The sequence below is a fragment of the Dasypus novemcinctus genome, chromosome 9 (assembly GCF_030445035.2).
Source record: "Dasypus novemcinctus isolate mDasNov1 chromosome 9, mDasNov1.1.hap2, whole genome shotgun sequence".
NCBI lineage: Eukaryota > Metazoa > Chordata > Mammalia > Cingulata > Dasypodidae > Dasypus > Dasypus novemcinctus.
In genome coordinates, this window is record NC_080681.1 from 66,736,348 (window position 1) to 66,760,503 (window position 24,156).

Here is a 24,156-nt window from a genome sequence, read left to right on the forward strand (position 1 = left end):
CAAGAGATCGATAGAGGGAAGCGGACTTGGCCCAATGGATAGGGCGTCCACCTACCACATGAGAGGTCCGCGGTTCAAACCCCAGGCCTCCTTGACCCGTGTGGAGCTGGCCTATGCGCAGCGCTAATGCACGCAAGGAGTGCGCCACGCAGGGGAGTCCCCCGCGTAGGGGAGCCCCACGCGCAAGAAGTGCGCCCCATAAGGAGAGCCGCCTAGCACGAAAAAAAGTGCAACCTGCCCAAGAATGGCACCACACGCACGGAGAGCTGACACAACAAGATGACGCAACAAAAAGAAACACAGATTCCCGGTGCCGCTGATGAGGATAGAAGCAGTCACAGAAGAACACACAGCGAATGGACACAGAGAGCAGACAACTGGGGGGGAGGGAAGGGGAGAAAAATTTTAAAAATAATCAATTAATTAAAAATTTAAAAACAAGAGATCTATAGATAGATGAATCAATTGTATGATGGAGCCAAGTATAGTGAAATGTTAGTGGTAGAATGATGTTCATTGCAAAATTCTTGAAACTTTACTCTATGTTTGAAATTTTTCATCATAAATGAGTTATGATGCTCCCCCCTTCCAAATATTGCAAAATATTTGCACTGTAAGAATAGCTACCCAGGTAATTTTTCCAGTCTTTCTTTTTAAAAATTCTACCCTATCCAGCACCCCATTGTATATCATGGCACATACTTAACTGCTAACTCATATGCTATGGTACTCTGAAATGAGAGTGATCATAGTGGATTAGTGTAGGTACTAAACATAGTAATTTAGGCTATTAATTTAGTCTTTTTTCCTCCCCTTTTCTCTACTTGCCACAATCTATAGAAATGGGATTCACAGTGACATGAAAGAAGTCTAAAAGTGTTCCCAAGGAATGTCACTACGAATCCCACTTCTACCGATTGTGGCTAGTAGAGAAAAGTGGAGAAAAATGACTATGTTTAGTAATTACTACATTTAGCACCAAGAATGAATCCATAGAAGGCCCCTGTGGTAGGATGCATTATGTACCCCAACAAATACCTGTTCTTCATCTTAATCCACGCCCCTCTGGGTTTGCACCCACTGTAAATAGGGCCTTTTGAGATGTTATTTTTAGTTCAGGTGTGGGCAACTGAAGAAGGGTGAGCCTTAATACGGTTTGCTGGAGGACTTATAAAGAGAACCCAGAAGCCGCAGACGCTGGAAGGGGGGGATACGGCCACGTGATGGGAGCAGAGACAAAACAGGGAACCCAAGGACAACTGGCAGCCAGCAGAAGAGCACTAACAGTCTTCAGGGAGAAGGCAAGCCTTGCCAATATCTTGATTTTGGACCTCTAACCTCAAAACCGTGAGCCAATAAATCCCGCTTGTTAAGCAAAAACCAGCTTGTGGTATTTGTATGGCAGCTCTGGCAATTTAAGACAGCCCCGTGCTTATAATCAGTGTATCAACATTTTTTAAGGAGGGAATTCAGAAGTTGAATGCAAATTATGTGCAAAGATTTATATTATTTCCTTGGGCTGTTAGTACTGATATAAATAATAATAGCTAACATTTATAGAATGTTTATTATAGGTCCAAGAATGTATTAACTAGTTTAATTATCTCACCAATTCTATGAGGTTCCTACTCTTATTGCCCCCTTTTACAGATAAAGCAACTAAGGCACAGAGGTTAAATGACTTGGACAAGGTGACACAGTTGATGAGTGATGGAGCTAAAATTTGAAGATAGGCAATCTCATTCCCACACCCATGCTCCTAACTACTCCCTTATACTAATGCCTAATAGACTTTAAGTAGTTTTTCATAACACTTCCCTTCCCCATCTAAATTTGGAACGATGTAAGAGGTAGACACATGTCATGTACAGGTAAAAAAATATTAGCTTTATTACTGATAAAAGTTAAATTATTGAGGTGATGAATACATAACTATGTGTTTATGCCAAATACCACTGATTATACATTTTGGGTGAGTTGTACGCTTTATTACTATGTATCAATAAAATTGTTTTGTTAAAAAAAAATTGCCTGCCCAAGGCCACACAGGGCAAGTTAAGTTGAAGGACATGCAACCAAATGGACTTGCTAATATTCCCTTATATCATGGCATGGCATGGCAGAGACAGAAAACCAGAATGGGGAAGCGGATTTGGCTCAACGGATAGAGTGTCCACCTACCCATGTGATGAGCAGGCCCACACACAGTGCTGATGCACGCAAGGAGTGCTGTGCCACACAGGTGTGTCCCCCACATAGGGGAGCCCCACGTGCAAGGAGTGCAGCCCGTAAGGAGAGCCACTCAGTACAAAAAAAAAAAGTGCAGCCTGCCTAGGAGTGGCGCCGCACACATGGAGAGCTGACGTAACAAAAAGAGACATAGATTCCCGGGGCCACTGACAAGAATATAAGTGGACACATAAGAACACACAGCGAATGGACACAGAGCAGACAACTGAGGGGGGAGGGGGAAAGGGAGGGGGAGAGAAATAAATAAAAAATAAGTCCTAAAAAAAAAAAGAGAGAGAGAAAACCAGAATGCATCCTTTCTGCAAGCAGGCAGGTCCAAAAAGTGCAGGAGTGGCTGATCTACACCCATCAGATGTCATCTTCCCTCCCCAAGGGAGGAAGGGGTAAGAAAAGGAGGCGCACATGTTCGTCTCATGAAAATTCCTCTGCACAGAGACGAGAGAAGGAAATAAATATTTTCTCACCTAGTGCCTTTCAGTTACTAAATTCAGCTATATAAGGGGGAAAAGTACTGCTCCCTGCCCCCAGGAATAATTTGGAGGTTTCCAGAAAGTATACTATCTGAAATTAAGGTACCCTTTGGAGGGCCTAGAGGATAGGAAATCTAAGAATAACCCTAAAACAGTATCTAATTGAGATAATCCACTTAAAAGTACTAAGCACTCTTCCTGGCAGTGGTAACTGGTCAATTAATCTTCTATGTTCTTATCATTATTATTATTGTAGTGGTGGTTGTTCTGTTCTCAACCAGAATTCACTATCTGTGTGGAAACACTGAACAAATAAAGGTAATGCTATTTAAATGGATTCCTGGCCAAGACTTGTCCAGACGACAAAAAACATTTTACATTTGATAACACTGTGAATTTTGCAAAGCCCTTTAATATGTATTATCTCATTTAATTCCCAGAACAACACTGGTATAACAGATATTACAAGGGAAGTTGTAAAACTCAAACATAATAAAAATAATTATTTTATAATAACAAAAAATTAGCTATGAAATACCTTAAATTTACCTTTATGGTATATGAGCATACCATCTCCATTAATCTAATAATCAGATTTTCCTCCAGTATTGGAATAGGTTGGGCTCTATATGGTGGCTTGCATGCAGAAGTCATATTGTACAGAAAAGAAGGACAGTATATCTAAACACCAAAATTCCATTTTCTGCAGCAAGATACTCACACTGTAAAAGGCATAAGGGAACTGAGAATGTGAAACAGAAGCTTCGTGCCACCCCAAATTCACTTCCCTGAGTCTCATTCCCATCAAATGGAATTCAGAGGAGCTTCACATTTAAATGGTTTTTCATTCTATCTCTCTTACATTCTAAACTATGTTTGGTTTAATCTGAGTAAGCTGAACAAAGATAAAATGTGTCTCCACTGAATTACCATAATCTGAAGTTCAGAGTTTCAAGTGGTTTAGCCAAATTCACCAGCCAGCAAACCCAAATCATCTGACTTCTATTCCATCCTCCCATAAGCAGATAGTAAAACCAAGTGGTCCTCAAAGGCTCAGCATCAGATATTGGCCTAATTAGATCCAATCTAGGAAGATAGTGGCTTCTCCTAGTGAAATCTCAGTGTGGAGGTAGAGAAATGTTAAATTAGTCCACCCAGAACAGAGCTCAGCAAAGAGACATAAGGCACATGTCCTTGTTCTTGTGAAAGTGCTATCATATCTTTAATGACTATTGTCAAGACCTCTCATCCACAAGACTGAAAAATACCCTGAAAGCGAACAAGTGATTTACTAAGTGGTACTACCGAGTAAATTGTTTCACATTTGTTAAGTTGTGAGAACACAGAATGATACCTAACTCAAACAGATGGAGGGGACAGTGGTCTCAGCAACTTTGTATTTTAATTTGAAATGTGACAACTACTGGTATGCAATATCAGAGAAAGAATAAAGAAAGTCACATGAAAATATGACCACTATAAAATTAGCAAAACTCTATGGCAATAATAGTTACCATTTTTGAGCACTTCAAATACATTAACATAGTAAATATTCATATGATCCACATTTTATAGATGAGAAAACTAAGATTCAGAGAGGCTAAGTAACTTTGATCAAGATCACACAGGGGGAAGCAGTTGTGGCTCAACTGATACCATATGGAGGGTCCAGGATTTGATTCCCAGGGCTTCCTGACCCGTGTGGTGAGCTGGCCCATGCGCAGTGTTGCTGCGTGCAAAGAGTGTCATGCCACACAGGGGTGGCCCCCACATAGGTGAGCCCCATGTACAAGGAGTGTGCCCTGCAAGGAGAGCCACCCTGAGCAAAAAAAGCACAACCTGCCCAGGAGTGGCACTGCACACACGGAGAGCTGACACAACAAGATGAAGCAACAAAAAAGTGCCAGTTTCCTGGTGCTGCACGAGAAGCAAGCAAGCAGACACAGAACACACAGCAAATGGACACAGAGAACAGACAATGGGGGGGGGGAGAGATAAATCTTAAAAAAAGAAAAGGAAATGGTGCTTCAACAGCCCTTTATTAAAAAAAAAAAAAGATCACATACGTAGGAAGAAGCTGATGTGGCGCACGTGATAGAGTTTCTGCCAACCATATGGGAGGACCAGGGTTCAGTCCCTGGGGCCTCCTGGTGAAAAAGGAGAAGAGAAATCCCTGGGGCCTCCTGGTGAAAAAGAAGAGAAAGCGGGCCCATGTGGTGAGCCAGTGTCGGCGCAAGTGAGTCACACAGCAAGATGATGGCGCATCAAAAGAGAGACAAGGGGAAGCTGTGGCTCAATCAGTTGGGCTCCCGTCTACTATATGGGAGGCCCTGGGTTCGCATCCCGGGGCCTCCTTGTGAAGGCAGGTTCATCTCCATGCTGTGGGGAGCTGCCTGGTCCACCGACTCCCTGGAGCGCCTCCCAGCCTGCAATCACCACAAAGAGCTGACTCAGCAAGTTGACGCAACATAAAAGGGAGAAAGGCAAAACACAGAGAGCAGACAGCACACACACAAAAAAACAAAACACAAGGGAGGGGCGGATTAAAAAATTACTTAAAAAAAAAAAAAAAGAGAGAGAGACAAGGCCAAGAGTCAAGGTGAAGCACAGCAGAAACCAGGAACTGAGGCGGAGCAATTGACAAGGAACCTCTCTCCACATCCCGGGTCTCCAGGATTGAATCCTATAGGAGAGAATATTAGAAGAGAAGACAACACAGACAGCAAAAACAGCAGGGCGGGAGGAAGGGAAGGGGGGAAAATAAATAAATAAATCTTAAAAAAAAAATCGCATAGGTAGGAAATAGCAAAGCCAGGATTTGACCATAGGTCTGTCAGATCCAAAGTCCATGCTCTTTCCAGACTTTCATTATACATCTAAAAAAAAAAAAAACCCTCCCTAGCAAGAGAATCGGCTTGGAAAATAAGGTTCATCTATCTTTCACACAGTGTTTAGCACTTATAATTAATAGTTTTCTCAAACTTCATCTCATTTAGTGTAAGAATATTTTAAAGCAACAAATAAATTAAACCCATTAACTATGTGATACTGAACTAGAATGACAGTTTCCAAAGTGGAGGGTGGATTCTATCAGTCTCCTGTGTGGATTCTTCAAGTTATTTGTGGGCCATTGTTACAGTTTCCTAGACCACTTAAAGCAGATACCATGAAATTCTTCAGCTTGAAGAATGGGACTTTGCTTATAGTTTTGAGGCTGAGAAAATGCCCAAATCAAGGCATCATCAGAACTATGCTTTCTTCCTGTAGATGAGCTGCCGACAATCCTTGGCTCCTCTGCCACCTGGCAGTGCCTGCTAGTCTCTCCCTTCTCTTCTGGTTTTCATTGATTTCAGCTTCTTGCTTCTGTGGCTTTCCCTCTGTGTGTATTCACTCCATTTATAAAGGACTCTAGTTAGAGAATTAAGAATCCATCCTGAATGTGATGGGTTACATCTTAACTAAAGCACTCATCAAAAGATCCTACTTACAGTGGGTCCACACACACAGGAATGGATTAAATTTAAGAACATGTCTTTCTTTGGTACATACCACTTCAAACCACTACAGCCCTCATGGGTGATGGCAGAGAAGGGTGATTTAGCCACCCACCCTGAATTACACTGAAAAATATTGATATCAGAGTAAAGGAATAATTTACATGATATATCTTGGAAGGACAGATACCTTAAATGAAGACAAAAGTGAAATCAAGGTTTAAAAATCTCTAAATCTTTTGTTTTGTTTGTTTCCAGGAGGTACCAGGGATTGAAATTGGGACTGGGGATTGAAATTGGGACCTCGTACATGGGAAGCAGGTGCTCAACCACTTCAGCTACATCTGCTCCCCTCTAAATCTTTTAACAGTTAACTAAAAAAGTTCTGTGGGTTAACATTTTGAAATGATAGTTACATTACTGTAATTCCTCTCAGCTTAATTTTCAACAGTGGTCTTGACTCTCTGTGGGCAAATAGGGAGTCCATCACATACTTCCAAGTTCAATGTCAGAACTAGAACTAGGAATTAGTCTTGTCTTTTAATCCAACCTTTTAACTCTTGAACTCGATTCCCTTCAGCAACAAGAGCAACTTTATCATAAAGTCATAATTTCTGATATACGTCGAAAGGTGATGCTATTGAAGTACCATCAATAAAGCAGATGTTTGACAGTGGTTGTGATTAATTGTGCTGATCTTGATACCACTTTGCTCTTGTAACCAACATTTACATTTGCAAGATGGTAGAATTTGAGAGATGGCTTACTGGTGTAATCTTTAACAATGGCAAAGAAAGAAGCTAACTGGGCTACATAAAAATTAAATCAATGGAGAGCACACAAACTAGGATATAAATTTGCAATAAGAAATTGCACTAACTATATTACATAAAAGAACCATTTTCTTGATGCCAATTAGAGGACAGTGGCCAAATAATCTGGGATTTGTCCTTTTTTTTCTTCTCTCTTCTTTAAATAGTGGAATCTATATGGATATCTTTCAGAGAGGACAGGTAAATTCCTAGTTTCTTAGGGTAAATGGATTCAGTGACTGATAGGTAAGAGAGCTCTTTTATTCCAATGAATACAGCAATAAAGGAGAAAGTATGTCTTCAAATTTGTTAAAATGCTTTTTCCCCTAGTTAAAAACAAAAAGAAAAAAAGAACAGAAGATTCTAGCAACCATCCCAGAAGACTTAACACCAGGGTAATGTGATCCCATCCTTAGGTGGGGCGGGAAGTAACTGGGGTTCTTGAAGTGGGTCTCAGAGGCCCATGGACTGGCCTCAAACCTGTGTGTTGAATGCAGAACGATGACACACTCTCAAAGCTTTAGCTTTTGCTCAGGTTTGCCCACGAAGAGTTTTAATATAGAAGCCGAATCATGGTGATTTTTTTGTTTCTAGATACAGAAACTCAACACATGATCATATGACAATCTTTACTATTAAAATCTGAGCAAATGACTCTCAAACGCACTATGCTTTACTACAGAAATAAAGGAGTTTTATTTCCGTATAAAGGGGTTTTATAAAAGAAAGAAACTTTACAAAATAAAGATGCCCTTAAGTGAAATGGATTGTTTTGTGAGGTAGTGTTTTCTCTTCCAGTGAAAGAATTCGAGCAGAGGCTGCTGAAAATGGTTCTGTTCTAAAGGGTTTACCCAGGTGCCTGGAGGCAGAACTAGCTTCTAGTATTTCAGGTTGGGAGAAGGAGGTTTCAACTAACTTCAGAGCCTCAGAGAAAAAAATTTAGAAAATCCATTTATGCTATGAAGAGTTGACATCTTATAATATTTAGATAGCTAATATATGCTTTTTAAATTTATTCATTAAAAAATTACCATGCTGTTTTTAAAAGCATTTATTACAAAGAAGAGAATTGAAAAGGAATGGGGAGCAAACACGCACCCAACTCTTAAGAAAGACCTAACTAGATCAATTAACAGTCTTTAAGATTCCTATCCCCACCCCCTTGGTAGGAGGTTGTCATTTAATAGACAATTTTGATCGCCTCCTTTGGTGCTCAGCAAAGCACGATGGAACTGAACATCAACAACGATAACGGTTCAATCATGAGGCTGGGCACGATGGGTTCCAAGAAGGCGCAACTAACCCGGCTCAGAAGCTCAGGAAGGCTTCCTGGAAGAGGCACTGCCTCCCAGGTGGGACATGAGTGAGTGCAAAGAGAAAAGTAAGGATGGGGTTTGGGGGTGCTCTGGTGCTGATAGCAGAGCTCCCTACCGACCTGGGCTCACGTCCCTTGCAGAAAAGGGTGACGGGGCGAAGTATGTTGATCTTTTGGAGAAAGCTGCGCCCTGCTTTCCATCAGATGAGAGTGGAGAGTGGAAGGGAGGGAGGGAGGCAGGAAAAGAAGCAAAGCGCCCTTTTTCAACAGGAAGTGCACTGCAGCTCGGGTCGCCAGACCCCGGGAAGGAGCTTTCCAAATTGCGAATCTGCTGCTGCGAGAGCCGCGGGGGCCAGAATGACCGAGAGGAGACTTCCCGCTGAGTGCTGGCAGCCGGGCGAGCGGGCCCAGATTGGGGTCGCCTCCTCAGCCCTCCCCACGCCCCAGCCTGGCTGGATCGCCGGAAGTCCTCACGCCCCTCAAGACTCGCCTGGGTTGTGATCTAACTGGAGCGTAATGAACTTGCCCTAGTTCCCCCAGAGATTCCAGTCCAGGACGTCTCAGCCGCCCAGGTGCCCTCGGCAGGTTCCGCTGCACGCCTCCCGTGAGCGTGCGACCCGGGCGCTCTCCGCGCGGGGCAGCGAGTCCGCGCCCCCAGGCTACGTCCTCATCCCCCGCGGTGGAGATGCCTTTTACGGCTGGGTTTCCTTCCTAATTAATTCAAATCTTTTCTCCCGTCCTATCTTTCTGGCCTGGAAAACTGGAGTCCCAGCAGGCCGAACCCTCGAGGCTGGAGCTGGGCTGATCCTAGCCTAAGCAGGCGGCACCCGACCCCGGAGCGCAGTGGCCAGAGCTCACCGCGGGGTGAGTGGGGCTTCGCGCCTGGCGTTGCCGCGTTCTGTCTTCCTCTCCCAAATCACTCAGCAGGAGGGAAAGCGCGCCTTCGGTCGCCGCAGGGCCGCGCATCGCTGGAGAGTTCCGGCGCGGCGGGTTGGGGCGGAGCGTGCGCCCCGGGCCGCCAGAAGGCCCTAGGGGCTGACTGTGTCTGTCTGTCCGCGCTCGGCGAGCTGGGTCGGGCTCGGCTGAAGGCGTCTCTGTGTTTTGTCTTTTTTCCTCTGCCCTCTTTCTAACCTTCCTTGCCCCAGTGCTGCCGTTTTCCTTTTTCCCTCCTCTGAGAATTTCCATAGCTTACACCTGGGCTGCTCAGTGACCTTGGGTAAGTCATGGAAACTTCTGGCCCTAGGTGCAAAGGAGAGGGTGATACCCCAGCCCACTTTTTACACCGACATTCTAGAACTGTCTTCTAAAGTCTAAACTTCACCCCCGGATGCAGAGAAGGGTAAGAAAGTGTCTCCTCCCTCTCCACCTCCCCACCGACAGAGCTGTGTACAAAAGCACAAAATCTTATGGAAAGGAAGGGCTTTTAGTACGAGTTTTACATTAAAATAGGGGAGGAGGCTAATTTAATTTTGAAAAATTTTGATGGGAGACACTACCTCGGGAAAATGAAAATTGACGGGAAAATGAAAATTGACAAGTATGCTTCCTTACGACTCCCTAGTTGATTGTGCAACGTTTCTTTTCAAATTTTATTCTGTATACCCTTCCCTCCTCCCAACCCCCTTGGCTGGTTTTGCCAGGGAGCAAAGAATGGCTTGTGCATTCCTAAGAGGGCAAGGGAGAAGAGAGAAGTTGGCTCCGGGGGTAACTCTGCCAACTGTTGGAGGGCTGCGAAGGGAGAGTGGTCTTTTACGCGAGTTTGGGATCTGGTTACCTTTAATTCGCCTCGGAGGCCGCGTTCTACGCTAATGGACGTCTGTCAGCGGAGGGCTCAGGTTTCCCCACTTGCCTCGGAAAGTGGAAGCAAAGGGACAAACAGCAAAGTAGACCTCTCGGCCAGAAAGAAATATGCCCGGCCTTTGGAGCTGGAGTACGGGCCGGAGTGTGGTGGACATCCCAGCTTCTCAGCTCAAGGCGTGGCCCAACGCCTGGAGACTACGGATGAGGCGACACCTTTAAGAAGCCTCTTCTGGCCATCCTCTCATTTGTTGCATCCTGCCTGGCAGCTAGACCTGGGACGCGACCCCTCTTAGGAAAAAACAATTTCATACCTAAGAACGAACTGTTGAAAACTAAGCCAAAAACTGCAGGTGCTCCGCACAGAGCTGTTTCTCCATCCATTAAAACAAACTCCTTGCATGCCCACGGCGCTTTACAGTTTATAAAATATTTTTCACTGACACCAACTCACCTCATTCTGTGAATCCTCGGAGGCAGACTCTATGTTCTAATGATACAGTCAAGGAAATGTAGAGACTCAAATTAAGCAATTAGTCCAAGGTCACAGTCAGGAAATGCCTCTTTCACCCCACTGCTTCCTGTCATCCCCCTCCCATGAAATAGAAAACCCTGCCCCCCACTCCAAGATTCAGCATAGGCACTCTTCCCACTCCTCCCCTTAGATGAGCCCGTTCATTACTCCATGCTACAGCTGGACACCATCGCTGACACTGGTGGAGGGGATGGACCCATGGCTCTGGAACCAGCTTTCTTTCAGATCACATTCTATTCAGGACAGTTCCTCAAGGGGCCCTCTTTAACCCACGCACCCACCCTCCCCTACACACCAACCTTTCATTTTCTCCTCACCACCAAGACCCTTCCGATAACCAAGTAAAGCAAACAACCTCAAATATAAGTTAAGTGCTTCCAAATCAATGTTTTCTCATCACAAAACTTTATTGCTTCCCAGTCTTTAGGACAAACTGCCCCCGGGACTCTGTCCCTTCCAGGAGTCAGGAGCGGGAAAGCTGCTTCTCTGAGATTCTATCTAGGCGTCTCAGACCTGGGACTTGAGGACAGTGTCAGGGGGCTCGGAGCCTGGGAGGGAATCCAGAGAGCCCTCTGAGGGCTGGGGCTGGCGGTGGTAGACAAACCGGCAAGTCTTCGGTCTACTTTACGCTCCCTACAGGCCACAATCCGCCATTGCAGCCAGAGCCCTGCACGCCCTCTATGAGAATTTTGCTCTCGTCTGGGTTCCCACTTCCCTGAACCACCGGACCCACCCTCCAGTGGGTGCCAGGGCGCCACTCAGGGACTACGTTCTGAGGACACTATAGGAGCCTCGGGACTGGATGGACTTTGTAGAAATGGGGGCAGCGCAAGCGGAAACCGGTTTAAATTCGTGTTGCTGAAAGCAACCATCCTACTCATAAAAATCAACCTGCTTCCTCCTTTTATTGCAAATAATTCTGCACGCTTTCTTTACTTTCTTTTCTTTAGTAGATTGAAGAGCGAACATTCGTCGTGTTGCCTTTAAATTTCGGTATAAGAGTGGATTCCACTGCCTTTCGATGCTGGTGCCCACGTTAAAGGACGTCAAATGTGTGTTTCAAGCTCCTGTCGCCAGTGCTTGCGTTCATTACCTAAGATATTTGCATTTCCCCTTCTGCTCCAAACTTTGCTGGATAAACAAACTTAAACCAAAAAGAGCTTTTCAGGGGGTTACAGCCAGGCCCCTCTCCCTGACATCTGCCTGGATTTGGCAGCCGCTGACGGGTCAGGAGCCTGAGGGTCTCCTGCCCTCCAGGAAGTAAAGGAAGGGAACTCACTCCAGGCTCTAGTTCAAGGGTGAGAACTGGCTGGAAGGAAAATTGCCGGCGACTTTCTCACTCTACACGGCTGGGAAAAAAAAAAAAAAAAAAGCAGCCTTGCCGATTGCAGGCGGCGGCTTGTGGCCGAGTGTCACGCTGTGGGCGCAGGCTCGGCCGGTATTGCTGCTATGCGCGGAAATATGAGCGAGTAATTTTATAAGTAACAAAGGATCAGGGATGGAATGAGGCCCCTGTTATCCAATGTCATTTAGAAGCCTTGGATCAGCAGCTTCTTGAGGCTAAAAGTGAATTCAAGAAGCGCTGCCTTTCCCTTTTCCCAGGGGTGTCAGCTATATTTAGAAATAACCTCTATGTGTTTGCACAAATCATGTACCATTTGCTGTTTGTGTAAAAACCGATTAGCCAGACACAACTGTGAAACAACTTGTTACTTTTATAGCTACAACACACAAAGTAATTTAGATCCGTTTAGTTTCCCTTGTAAAAGGAGATTAGAAGAGACCCGCCCGGAGACCTTGTTGTCCATAATCTCTTCTCGGTGAAGGTTACTATTGCTCCTCTCCGCAGTGGATGATTATCAGGCTCTTGTTTATCAAGTTAAACTATCTCACCCTCCGCAGCTTGTTTTATTTCAGTACCCCGATCCCAAAGGAATGTTTACTGAGGACACAATAATGTTTACCGTTTAGCAGGAAAGCAAATTCCGTCTTTGCGAGGAATTGTCTTTCAAAGCAACCCCTTGTCCACGAGCATAGTGGAGAAGTAAGGGTCAGATCCGCGGCCTGGAGGCATCTGCAGCTACCACGGAGGCGAGGTGGACACCAGCACCAGGGACTGGCTATGTTTTGCAAACAGGACGCGCCTGGGGCGGAGCTGACAGTACTGCTCACTCGCTCCAGTTTTAAAAAGCGATTTCGCATAAGCATTGTAAAAGCTAAATTAATTACAAAATAATTAGAATTGATGCCGTTTGAGGGTATGGTGGTGGTGGGAACTATCCTCCTATGCTTAGATGTTTGTTTGTTATCAGAAAACTCTTTTTAAAAGGTCGAAATAGCTGAAATGCATATTAAAAAATAATCTACGAAGAAAAAAAATCTACAAGGACATTTCCATTCCTGCCCTATGATCTCGCATTTCACACTAACCTAGCTTAAGGTTAAAAAAACAAACACATTGGGGGGGGGGGGGCGGGTGATGAGCACCTGTTTCGAAAAGGATACTGAAGTCATCATTCCTTGGTCATGAGAAAAGCAGCGGGTAAGAGGGAGGGAAAGCATCTATAGTACTTCAGAAGTCCAATGATGTTGTGGATTGATTGCCACAGAAAAGCGGTACCTTATTTGAAAAACATTATGAAAGAAAAAAAACTATGTAATATCTACTAGGTTAATATATATATCTTACAATCTCACTACAAAGTTTAAAATGCAATAACAAATTTTAAAATTCAGAGTTCATTTGCCATTTCAATTTAAGGGGGTGAGAATTAATTTTTAAGATTTAAATGCTGAAATGAGGAATATGTAGAATTTTCATTATTTAAAGGATAATTGAAATGACCAACAACTCTTTCTCCTTTCGGAAGTTTTCATTGTGGAAGATACAAGCCTGTTTTTTTTTTTTAAAAAAATTTAGGGCCCTGCTGTTCTGAGTTAGGTTGTTTTATTAATGACAGCTTATTTTATCAACAGAAAAGTGTGATCATTTAGCTATACTGGGTTCATATGAAAGAGATTATCGCTCATCTCCCGATATTATGTGAACACTAAAAGAAAAATATTAATTAGATTTAAATTAGGAAGACTTTCTCCAAATTGAATTTTTTACATTCAATTTAAGAATAAGCAAGGTTTGAAAGGGTCGTGACGATTTTTCTGGGAAGGGTAAAATGCAAATGCTATTTTTAAATCTTTCATTTACCTCAGACACCTAAATAAAACACTAGGCTGAGCATTTTAAAAATTTATTTACAAAGTTGTGTACAACACGATGGAATAACATTTAGAATACCATATATATTCATTCATATATAAACAGACTTCTATAATAGAATGACACTTTTTTCGCCTTTTTGAAAATTTTTATATTTAAAATCTCCCAACGTCTCTATACATTTTTTTCCTCAGATAAAACTGTGGAGAGTGAACCTTCAAAAAAAATGAAAGTTCAGAGCTCTAAATCTACTGGATTTGATTTTTCTTAAAAAAATAAAAACCCAAAAGGAAAGTCAATACTTTTTATACAAATATGTACAAAGGATTTCCCTGCCACCGCCACCATACTGAGTGCAGGCGCCGTCAGGGTACATTTTTGGAAAATTCGGTTTTCGATTTTACCTGTACGGAAAGCTATCCCTGGCGGGCGCGCTGTGAGTTTGCTGGGTAAGCCTAGCTGTGCGCAAGAGAGTGGAGGCCGTCGAAGGTCGGTGTCTTGGGGTCAGGGGGGAAGATACCGAGAAGAAGCAGAGTCCGGAATGGGGCAGGGGGACCGGGACCAGGGCGGGGCGCGGAGCCGGGAGGTACAGCGGCCGCCCGGGGCCGCCGCCGGGTCCTGCGTCCCCGCCAACTGCGCGTCCCTATTGCGCGGGCCATTTGGCTTGCGCGGCCGCGGCGGCCGCGGCGGCGGCCGAGGCTGCGGGCTGCAGGAACTGTCCGGAGAGCGGAACGCTCAGAATGGGCGCGATGGTGGCCGTGGTCCGGCTCAGCGACAACGGCTGGTGCGTGGCCATGAGCGCCGCGGACTGTACCGTCCCGGGCTGCCGCAGGAAAGACTGCGCCGTGCCGCCGCCCCCGGTGCCCCCCGACCCTCCAGCGCCCCCCGCGCCCGCCGCCGAGCCTCCCGGCGCCGCGGGGCCCCCACCGATGATATTCTCGATGCTGAACGACGGCCGCGCGCTCGGCTCGGACTTGATGAGCGACGCCGTGGCGCCCGTGGCGCCCGCCGTGCCCGCGGCAGCCGCAGCGGCGCCCAGGCTGTTGAGCTGCAGCTGCAGACCGGGGCCGAGCTGAGAGCCGAAGGCCTTGCGGCCCAGCTCTCCCGAGGGCAAGAGCGGCACGGCGGGCGGCAGAACTGGGGCCACCGGCGGCAACGCGTACGGGTACTGGAGCGCTGCGGCCGCTGCGGCCGCGGCTGCAGCCGCGGGGTGCGAGTAGGCGCCGGCTGCGGCCGCGGGGTGCAGGCCGTAGGGGCGGCCGTAGGGTCCCGCGGCGCCGGCCGCCGCCGCCAGGCTGTAGGCGCCGAAACTCTGCATCATGAGCGCCGTCTGCTCGCGCAGGTGCTCCTGCTGGTGGCGCTTGAAGCGTTTCCGGCGCCGCAGGAAGCTGCCGTTGTCGAACATGTCCTCGGACTGCGGGTCTAGGGTCCAATAGTTGCCTTTGCCCGGGTTGCCCGGCTCGCGGGGGATCTTGACGAAGCAGTCGTTGAGTGAGAGGTTGTGGCGGATGCTGTTCTGCCAGGCGGGGAACTTCTCCCGGTAGTAGGGGAAGCGGTTGCTGATGAACTCGCATATGCCGCTGAGGGTCAGCTTCTTCTGCGGGCTCTGCAGGATGGCCATGGTGATGAGCGCGATGTACGAGTAGGGCGGCTTCACCAGGCTGTTCTTGGGCTTGCTCGGGGCCAGGCCGCCCGCCGCCCCGCTGCCCGCGCCCGGAGCGCCGCCGGGAGCGCCGCCGCCGCCCTCCTCGCCGCCGCCGCCGCCCTTGCAGCCCTCCGCCTCGGGCGCGCCCGCCTCGCCCCCCGGCCCGGCCCCGGCCCCGGCGCCCGCCGTTTCTTTGGGCAGTGCCAGGGGCTGCTGGTGTGGCGGCTGAAGTTGACCGAGGTGGGGTGCCGCCGGCGGCACCTCGTCCGCCTCGTCCAGGCGCAGCTCGGGCGGCCCCGCGGGGCTTTCGCAGCCCATGTCGCTGTCCTTCTCCTCCAGCCCGTCGTCGCCCTCGCCCACCACATCGATGTCCACGTCCTCGGCCGTCAAAACCGTCTGGCCGGACATGTCGCTGGCGCTGCCGCCGCCGGAGAGGGTCATCCCTCCTCGGGGTTGGTGGCGGCGGGAGATGAGGGGCGTCGGGAGCTGTCGCCGAACGGTGGAGAAGGGGGTTCGGGCGCCCCCGAAAGATGGGGGGCTGGGGGAGGGGCAGGGAGCGCAGGTGGCTCGGGGCCCGCCCGGCTCAGCTCACTTTCGGCGGCCCGGCATCGCGCGGTGCGGGCGCTGCCGTCCGCCCCCGCAGCCGCGCTCCGCAAACTCCTGCGGTCCCTGGCGTTCGGTGCGAGGCGCTCGCTGCCACTCCCGGGCCGCGCGGCTTCTCCGCGCAGCGCCCCCTCACTTCTGCCGCCTTCCTCGGCCTCTGGCCCGGGCGCGGGGCGCAGCAGCAGTCCAGGCGGGCGCGGGACGCCGGCCACCGGGCAGCTCGGGAGGGCGCGGGCAGGGGCAACCCAAGGGGGGGGTGTGTGTCAGGGACGCCGAAACCCCCGTAGTCCAAAGTCGCGTTTTCAGGACTGGCCTGATAGATTACTTTCTACTTAAAGATCCAGCGGGAGGCGGGGCCACGTGACCGCGCGTGACGTCAGGGCCGCGGCGGAGCCGGCCAAACTCAAGTTGGTTCGGGGAATTGTCAACAAAGGGACGAGGGACGCACAACTCGGCACCACAGCGCGCACCGGCATCTCGCGGGCCCCGAGGGCGCTCCGGCCAGACGGGGGTCGAGGAAGCTCGTGGGTGTGAGTGTGGGTGGGTGGGTGTGAGCGAGCCAGGGCGTGGGCCTGGGAGCGCCCCCGGGACTGTGCGGCTCTCACTCCCCTGCCCTCCCCGCCCCTCTCCCTTCCCTCCTGCCCCCCTTTGCCAACGCTCCTTAGTCAGGGATTAGGCAACATAGAATAAGATTACCATCCCATTTTTAAAAAGAGAAAAACTTAATGGCCCCCGTTTAGTTTTTTGTTTTTGTCTGATTGTTTTTAGCTCTAAAGAGTAAGCTCGGGGCATCCGGTCCGGTACTCTTGGTAATTAGACCTCAGACCCCCTCCTGCCTCAGTGCTCATTGCGCCCAGACACCTGCTGAGGGGACGCGCACTCCTTCCCCCAAACCTAACACCCAGGTCCTGAAATCGCTTCCCGGCTCGGTACGGGCGTATTTTTATTTGTATTTTTTCTTGCAGCCGCAACAGCATCATCTGGGGTTGCCAAAGGTCAGAAAATGACTATTGATTAACCTATTAGGATACCTGTAGTTGCCGAGAGAAATAAAAAACGACGTAAAATAACCAACTATTTTAAAAAAAGAAGCCTTAAAGAAGCTTCTCGGAGTAGTTAAATGACTTTAGCAGATGAAAAAAAGTCGGAAATGAGGCGCCCGAGAAGGAGCCGAGATTGGCAGCGGCCGGGGTAAGTCGGCTGGGGCGGGGAAGAGGCCTCGGGCCCTGACAGCAAAGGACCGGTCCTGGAGCGGACAGTGACTTCCTGGGCGGCCGGGCTCAGCCTCTAGGGAGCCGGGTGGCTTCGGGCCTGTCGGGGGGCTGGCTTTGGGCGACTCTTGATCTGGGTTCTCTCTTCTCGAGGTGGACACAAACCCTCCAAGATTTAACTTCCGCGGAGGAAGCGAGGATGAGACCAATACACACACAAAATTCCTTGGTAAGGAAAGGCAGGGAGGGTAGGAGAGTCTGTGGGGATTTAAGTGGGACCTCGGGGAGACTGCTAACCGACCCCGAGTTCGTGGCGTGGGCGGGGCGCGTGGACATTTCAAGGCGGACGGTGCCGCTGCCCCGGTGAGATGAGCCTTCTCTTCCTTCCTCCTTGTAGGCCGCCTCGTTGCGGGCGGCGAACGCCTGCCTGGCGGGAATGGTTCCTGAGCCCAAGTCCAGTCCACTGAGGCCTGGAGAGGGAAGGCTGGCATCACCAGAGCATGGTGCACCAGGGGAGGAGGTCGAGAGGAACTAAAGAGTGAAATATTTTCAGAAGTCACCCAGAAAACTCATTTAATTTTAGGTGGACGGTGGTGCTTCTGGAGCTCTCTCCCTCTCCTACAACTTTCCCCCGGCCTAGACACATACTCCCTCCAGAGGAAAATCCGTAAACTTGCTTCATTACATGCGATGCGACACACAGATTGGCTTTAACCATCATGAGACCATTGCCCCGGGTATGAACACTAGTTCACTCGATCCCGACTCCGCAGGCTTTCCTGGTTGGGCCAGGGGGTCTCCCTTCCGAGACTCCCGTGAACCTCCGCGATTTTTCTGTATCTAAATGAACCCCCCCCCCCCCCGCCCCCGCTTGCACCTGACCCTAAAACGCATCTCTGAGTTGATTTCCGCAGCTGTATGGTTTTGTGGCCGGCCGGCTCCGAGCCGTTTACAATGCTGTCTGTGCAACTCCAGAAGAACCAGCGTGAGCGGTGAGTTGGGCGTCGGTTGCCCCCGGCTGCTGCAGGGGTCGTGGCTGCAACTGCCCGAGCCAATGAACAATTACAAAAAGAAGGTCGGAAGGGCAAGAAAAAGAAACCAAAATTTATAAATTGAGAGGCCCCTTTGCCCAGCTTTGGGTTGCCCAATCCCAGGGCAGACGCGGGCCGCACGCGGTACCAGCCCCACGGTAGCCTGGGCTGCTGGGCGGGCATGGGCGCGCGGGTGTGCGCGCGCTGGCGTGTTGCGGCTGCGGAGGCTGCCCGCGCACATCTTTTTGAAGTAACCCACAAATGAGCCTAATTTCGATTCCGCCGCCCGCAGGAGATGGCTCCTGGAACTTCTCGGCGCCGCTGGCTCAACCTCGCCCTCCCTCCGCCGAGGTCCGGCTCATCTGTCCATTCCCCGGCGTCTCCTTGGAATCTCCCTAGGGGAAGGGGGAAAGCAGCGGGTGGTGGTGAACAACTCCCAGCCGCCGGTTCCATTTGTTGCGCTTTTATCCTTCGACATAATAAAAGTCAAATTAATTGATTCATACCATTAATTACGGCGCGTAGCGTGAAAAGCAACGCTTCCCCTCGGTTAGAGATCTATTGTGCTCATCTCTTGTTCAATCAGTGTTACCATCTGATGCTGGGTCCGGCCCTCAGAGAAACTTTTCGACTTGATTAGCTAAATGATGAGACGTGCAGGACCTACTGGCTGCGGCTCCGACGCTCCGTGCGGGAGCCGGCCCAGCCGCTGAATATCGATTTCCAGCGGAGGCAGGGGATTTTCCCGCGGCCACTCGCGGCTGAGGGACCCGCCGCTGTTTTCTTCCGTGCGGTAGAACCGCTGCGTCCGCACAACCTCCCGGGGCTAGGAGTCGAAGCATCAGCCCAGGTGGGAGGCAGGGAGGATTCCGCTGTTCTCAAGGTGGGAAACCGCGGGGACAGAGGGGCGGAAGCCCGACGCAGTGTAGGTACCTGTCCCTGGCCAGCTGGATTCGGGGTTAAGTAAATTGTGTTTGCCGCGTAAATGCAGTTTACAGCTAAAAGCCCACAAGTCGTCAGTTTACCAAGCTTTAGGGCAGAGAAGGTGGAAGAAGAGAGAGAAAGAGACACATTAGTAGGGTAAAAAAAAAATTGATAGAAGGAATGGAAAGGGGGCAAATTTATAAACATTGGGAGACGCAGAGGGTTATTGGGGAAGAAATAACGAGCATTCGTGCGCGCGCGCCGCCCCCCACAGTTACTACGAATGAAAGTGAAGACTTAAGTCACAACAAGCAAACTTCCCAGGAGGGATTTAAAGAAGATGGCAGTCGGATGTTTCACCTTCGCAAACGTTTGAAACATTTCAATCAAAGGAAAGGAAATGAAGCGCCCTCTGCCCTTCCTGGGGTGGGCAGGGTCGGTGGGACCCGTCCAGAGAAGCCGCCCGGAAGCAGGCCGTCGGGGTTTGGGGTGAGGTTCCAGCAACAGGAGGCAAGAAAAGAAGAGTCCCGATCAATAGGAAGGAGATTGAGACGTCTCTGGGGGGAGAGGAGATTTAGTGTGTGCTCCTTGGGGGGTGGGGCAGTGGGGAGAAGTGGAAACAGAGAGGACATTAATTACAGCTCAAATTGGGTTCATAAGTGGTCAAGGCGGGCAGAGGAGAACGATCCTAGGGTGCGGGAGGCGAAATGGTCCACCTACCCCTTACCAGGCACGAGCGAGCCCAGGTACCCTCTTCTTTGCTCCTTCAAGTCAGGGACTCTGCCAGTGGTTTGGATAAATCGTTGGCCCGATCTGGGATGGAATGACCATGCCTGCGCGCCGCTGCACTTTTCTTACAATCCGGGGAGATGGGACAGCTTGTACGAGGGGAGGTGCGCGTTCCCTACCAAGAACAGCCACCCTCCCTCTGCTGCAAAGGAAACAAAACCTGGATGGAGTCCATTTGGAATATACCCCCCCCCCTTTTTTTTTTCCATTCCGAAGAACCAAAGTTTGCATCTTGACAATCTTCATAGATTTGCTAAACTACACGTCACTTCACAGAGATGACTGCCATCGAGGGAGGTGGGAAAGACTGGGGTGATACCCGGGCCCCCAGTCCACCCAGATTATTTCCATTTTCCCAGTGGGTGGGATTTTCAGTTCACATCCCCTACCTCCTCCGCTTCTATAGCTCTCCTGATCTTCTCGGGATGAAAAAAAAAAAAAAAAAGATAATTTAATGTTCTTATTTGTGGATTTTCATCTCAGAACTTCATTTATTTTCAAGGTGTCCGCCACTAAGGGTCCAAGCCAAGGAGTACCTCTAAATGGCTAGAGACCAAAGTGAAAGGAGAGAGAGAGAAAGAGAGAGAGAGAGAGGATGGTTTCAAATTTATTTATATTGGAAATGTATAAACATCCATTCTCTAAAAGGCAACACGTTTAATTAACGATGAGAGAGCAGTTAGGGGCAGAAAGCTAGTAAAATTGTGTGATAAATTTATGGCATTGTTAGCGTGGTTTTAATTATGGCTATTATGTTAATTATTTCACATTAGCATGGAGTTATCAGCAGCATGTCAGATTTAATCAAAACGAGCCTTTCTCTCGAAAATTGTTCCTTTCATCTGCGAGAAGAAAGGTCCTGGGTAGAATCCGGGCTTAAAAATGACTTGGCATTGAAAACCGTCTTTCAGACACGGTTTGGTGCGATGCGGCTGGGCCCGGCTGTCTGCTGGGTCCCTCCAGGCTACCGGTAGCTCGCGGAGGAACCGGGGGCTGGGTTTTTAGGAATTCACCATTTTCACCCCCTTCAGAGCCGACAGTTCATCATGCTGTATCATTCTGTCAAACAATATGATGCTGCTCATTTTTATCTGTCCCGCTGTACAAAACCCGCATTCAGCCGACCCGAGGAGCAACAAAGGCCTCCGCGGCTCGCGAGACAGAAAAGCCAGGGGCCGAGGAAAGCGGGCGGCGGGCGCGCGCCCATCGCCGCGGGAGAGAACGTGGCCTGCGGGGGCCCGCGCCCAGGTGGCGGGTTCTCGGGTGTGGCCGGGGCAGGACACGCCCTCCCAGGCCGGCGCCCGCCCTCGGCCTCCCTGCGGGCACAGGATGGAAGCGCCCTTCCTTCCCCGCGAGAGACTCGCCCACCCAGGCGACATCGATTTCTTAATCACCGCCGATCGATTTATTGGGAGCAAATAAATAGCCCGTTTTGGAAACGTTTCAATTGTTGGCTTGATGGTCGCGGCGCTGACGCGCGAGGGAGGGCCGGGCCGCGGGGCGCGCCTGCGGCCTCGCGGGGGGCACCCGGGGCACGCGCGGAACAGGGCTTGTGGGAAGGCGGAGAGCGCTGAGGCCGAGCCGACCCGCCCCGGGAGGCTCTTGAGAGCGCGCACGGGGCCGCCCACCGCTGGTCGCCGCAGCGCTCCTCCGGTGGCGCCCCGGCCCCCTGGGTCCCGCCTCGCCTCCGGCGCCCAGCTCCCTCTGGCGGTGGGGCGGGCGGAAGCTCAGCGCCCAGCCCCGCCGCCGGCGCTGGTCCGTGCGGGCCAGTGTGCCCGGGTCTCTGCTGCCTGCGTAAAGGCTCGCCGCTAGCCGCCGAGCGCCGCTGAGGCCAGCCCCAGGGGCCCGCGCGGGTCGAGACCTCCCAGGTCCTGGGCACCTCCGAGGCCGCCCCAGCCTCCTAGCTCCGGGGCAGAGCGCAGCCATCCCGCACCCGACCGCGAAGGCCTCCGCCCTTGCAGCACAAGACCGCCCGCCCGCCCGCCAGCTGTTGCCTTATTTTTAGCGCCATTCCATTCACACGGTTATATTTAACTCGATCCACTGCTCCCCGGGAAGTCTCTCGGACATCGAATTCTCCACATCGCAGCCTGGGCCTGCCTTGTTTCAGGGTCAGTTTTTCCCGGGGCATGTTGGAAAACCCCGACCTCAGAATCTTTGACTTTTCTGGAGCTTGGCTAAGAGAGGAGAGAGAAAGCTTGTTCTAGAAGTAATTGCTACAGTGCCTGCATGCACAGTGCGTGGAGATTCAGCTTTGAGTGTTTAGAGGGGTGGAGAGTGGGTATTCAGTCCTTTGGGAAGCATTCTCTGTGGCGAGTATTGGGTCAATTTCCTTCTGACGTATGACCCAGAGCATCTAGGTGACCTGGAAGACCTCGCTGAACTCTATTCAGAAAGGCAATAAATTAGTATTCATGCAGGAATTACAGCTCCACCTCCCCCACCCCACCCCACCCCACCCCCAACAGGATTCTTCATTTTGAATGGTATGTTGGCTCCTCGGTTGCAGCCCAGTCTTCCCTTGACAAAATCTCACGAAGACTATACTGCTGGTTCAGTCACATCCTAGAGTGCTAGGAAAGGTTCCACTTGATAACACACAGAAAAGCTGTTGTAATACACACTTGATTCACTCAGAAGGTCAAACTGAGCCCACAAACCTTGCAAAAGCCATGTACTAAAGGTACACTTACAGCTGAGTCATAATCCCGGATATCTTGAGCAATATCAAAAGACAACTTTTAAATGTAAATCCTTCCTCTTCTAACATTTTTAAAGAAAAGATGTTTTTATCCGTGGGTCCAAAGTGACTATTTTTGGTTACTTCATTTTTATATCTCCCCATAAAGCAGGACCTTCTTGGATGGCAATCATACCAGCAGCTGAATTCAGGGGCAGAAGACATAGTAGAGAATATATTTGTTTACCCGTTCATTCCTTTAATACTGTATTGAACAATTCTGAATTCTGAGAACTGTTGGGAGAAAAAGAAGAACTAAATTCAGGGTCTCTCAAGAAGAGCCAGACAAGAGAATCGGTATTCCCAGATTTAGAAGTACTATGGCAGAGGGAAACAGAGCACCTAGGCGAGCCTTCTCACGGGGTGGGAAATGAGAAAGTGAAAAGGCTTCCAATACAGATGATACTGACCAGCTAGCACTGACTCTAGGAGGTTTCAGAGAAGATTAGGTAGAAGTAAATTAGAATCTGGGATGCTTCGAGGAAATAAAGCACTGAGTAGAGTGCCTGGGGACTTCTGGACAGCCAGAAGGTAATTGGTCTCAAGGGAAATGGAGAGTAGAAGTTTGACAAGGAACCAGAAGAGGACTGGAAGGGAGGAGGGACAATGTAAAAAATGAAATAGGCTTAGACATTTTGTCTAGGTCCAGTGTGACCCCTTTCAGAATACAAGAAGAGAAATTTAAAAGGGAACAGAGGGAAAAGGAAAAGATCCAAGGGAAGAGACTGACAGGAAGAGACTACTGAAAAGGCTGGTTGGTAGATGTGGCTACTTTTCTAAACTTATCCTATCAGTTCATCAAGGTCCAGCACTGGAACTACAAGGGTGAACAAGAAGGTAGTCTCCATCTTTAGAAGGTCAACTCCACAAAGGCAGGACTGTTAATTGATTTCGTTCACTCTTTTATCCCTAGGGCTCCAGAAGAGTGCCAAGTACATAGTAGGGGCTCAATAAATATTTGCTGAATGGTTGCATCAGAAAGACACAGTCCCACTCTGGTGGTTTGACTTATTTAAGAAAGTTCATGTGGTGTGATAAGTTACAAATACTTTTTTTTTTTTTAAGATTTATTTATTTATTTCTCTCCCCCTCCCCACCCCAGTTGTCTGTTCTCTGTGTCTATTTGCTGCGTCTTCTTTGTCCACTTCTGTTGTTGTCAGCAACATGGGAATCTGTGTTTCTCACATCATCTTCTTGTGTCAGCTCTGCATGTGTGTGCTGCACCATTCCTGGGCAGGCTGCACTTTCTTTCGCGCTGGGCAGCTTTCCTTGAGAGATGCACTCCTTGCGCATGGGGCTCCCCTACGGGTGGGGGGGGTGGGG

The 24,156-nt window shown here is 49.4% G+C and overlaps 1 protein-coding gene and 1 long non-coding RNA gene across 3 annotated transcripts; one reads left to right on the plus strand and one right to left on the minus strand.

Moving 5' to 3' along the window:
- Positions 1–14,533: 14,533 nt before the first annotated feature.
- Positions 14,534–16,279, minus strand: FOXD3 (forkhead box D3). The gene has a single exon (XM_004448919.4). It carries the CDS (start codon positions 15,974–15,976, stop codon positions 14,534–14,536), a length of 1,443 nt encoding a protein of 480 aa, XP_004448976.1. The 5' UTR covers positions 15,977–16,279.
- Positions 16,280–16,564: 285 nt separating this feature from the next.
- LOC101424670 (uncharacterized) lies at positions 16,565–21,534 on the plus strand. Of its 2 annotated transcripts, XR_187822.4 has the most exons (5): positions 16,572–16,668; positions 17,104–17,329; positions 17,503–17,578; positions 17,747–18,341; positions 18,673–18,888. It is a non-coding gene; the product is annotated as an uncharacterized lncRNA (long non-coding RNA). The 2 variants fall into 2 exon arrangements; XR_002793020.3 differs by having other exon boundaries at positions 16,565–16,668; positions 17,747–21,534.
- Positions 21,535–24,156: the final 2,622 nt, after the last annotated feature.

Coding starts and splice junctions, on each gene's coding strand:
- FOXD3 (XM_004448919.4), bottom strand. CDS start 15,976: ATGACCCTCTCCGGCGGCGGCAGCGCCAGCGACATGTCCGGCCAGACG.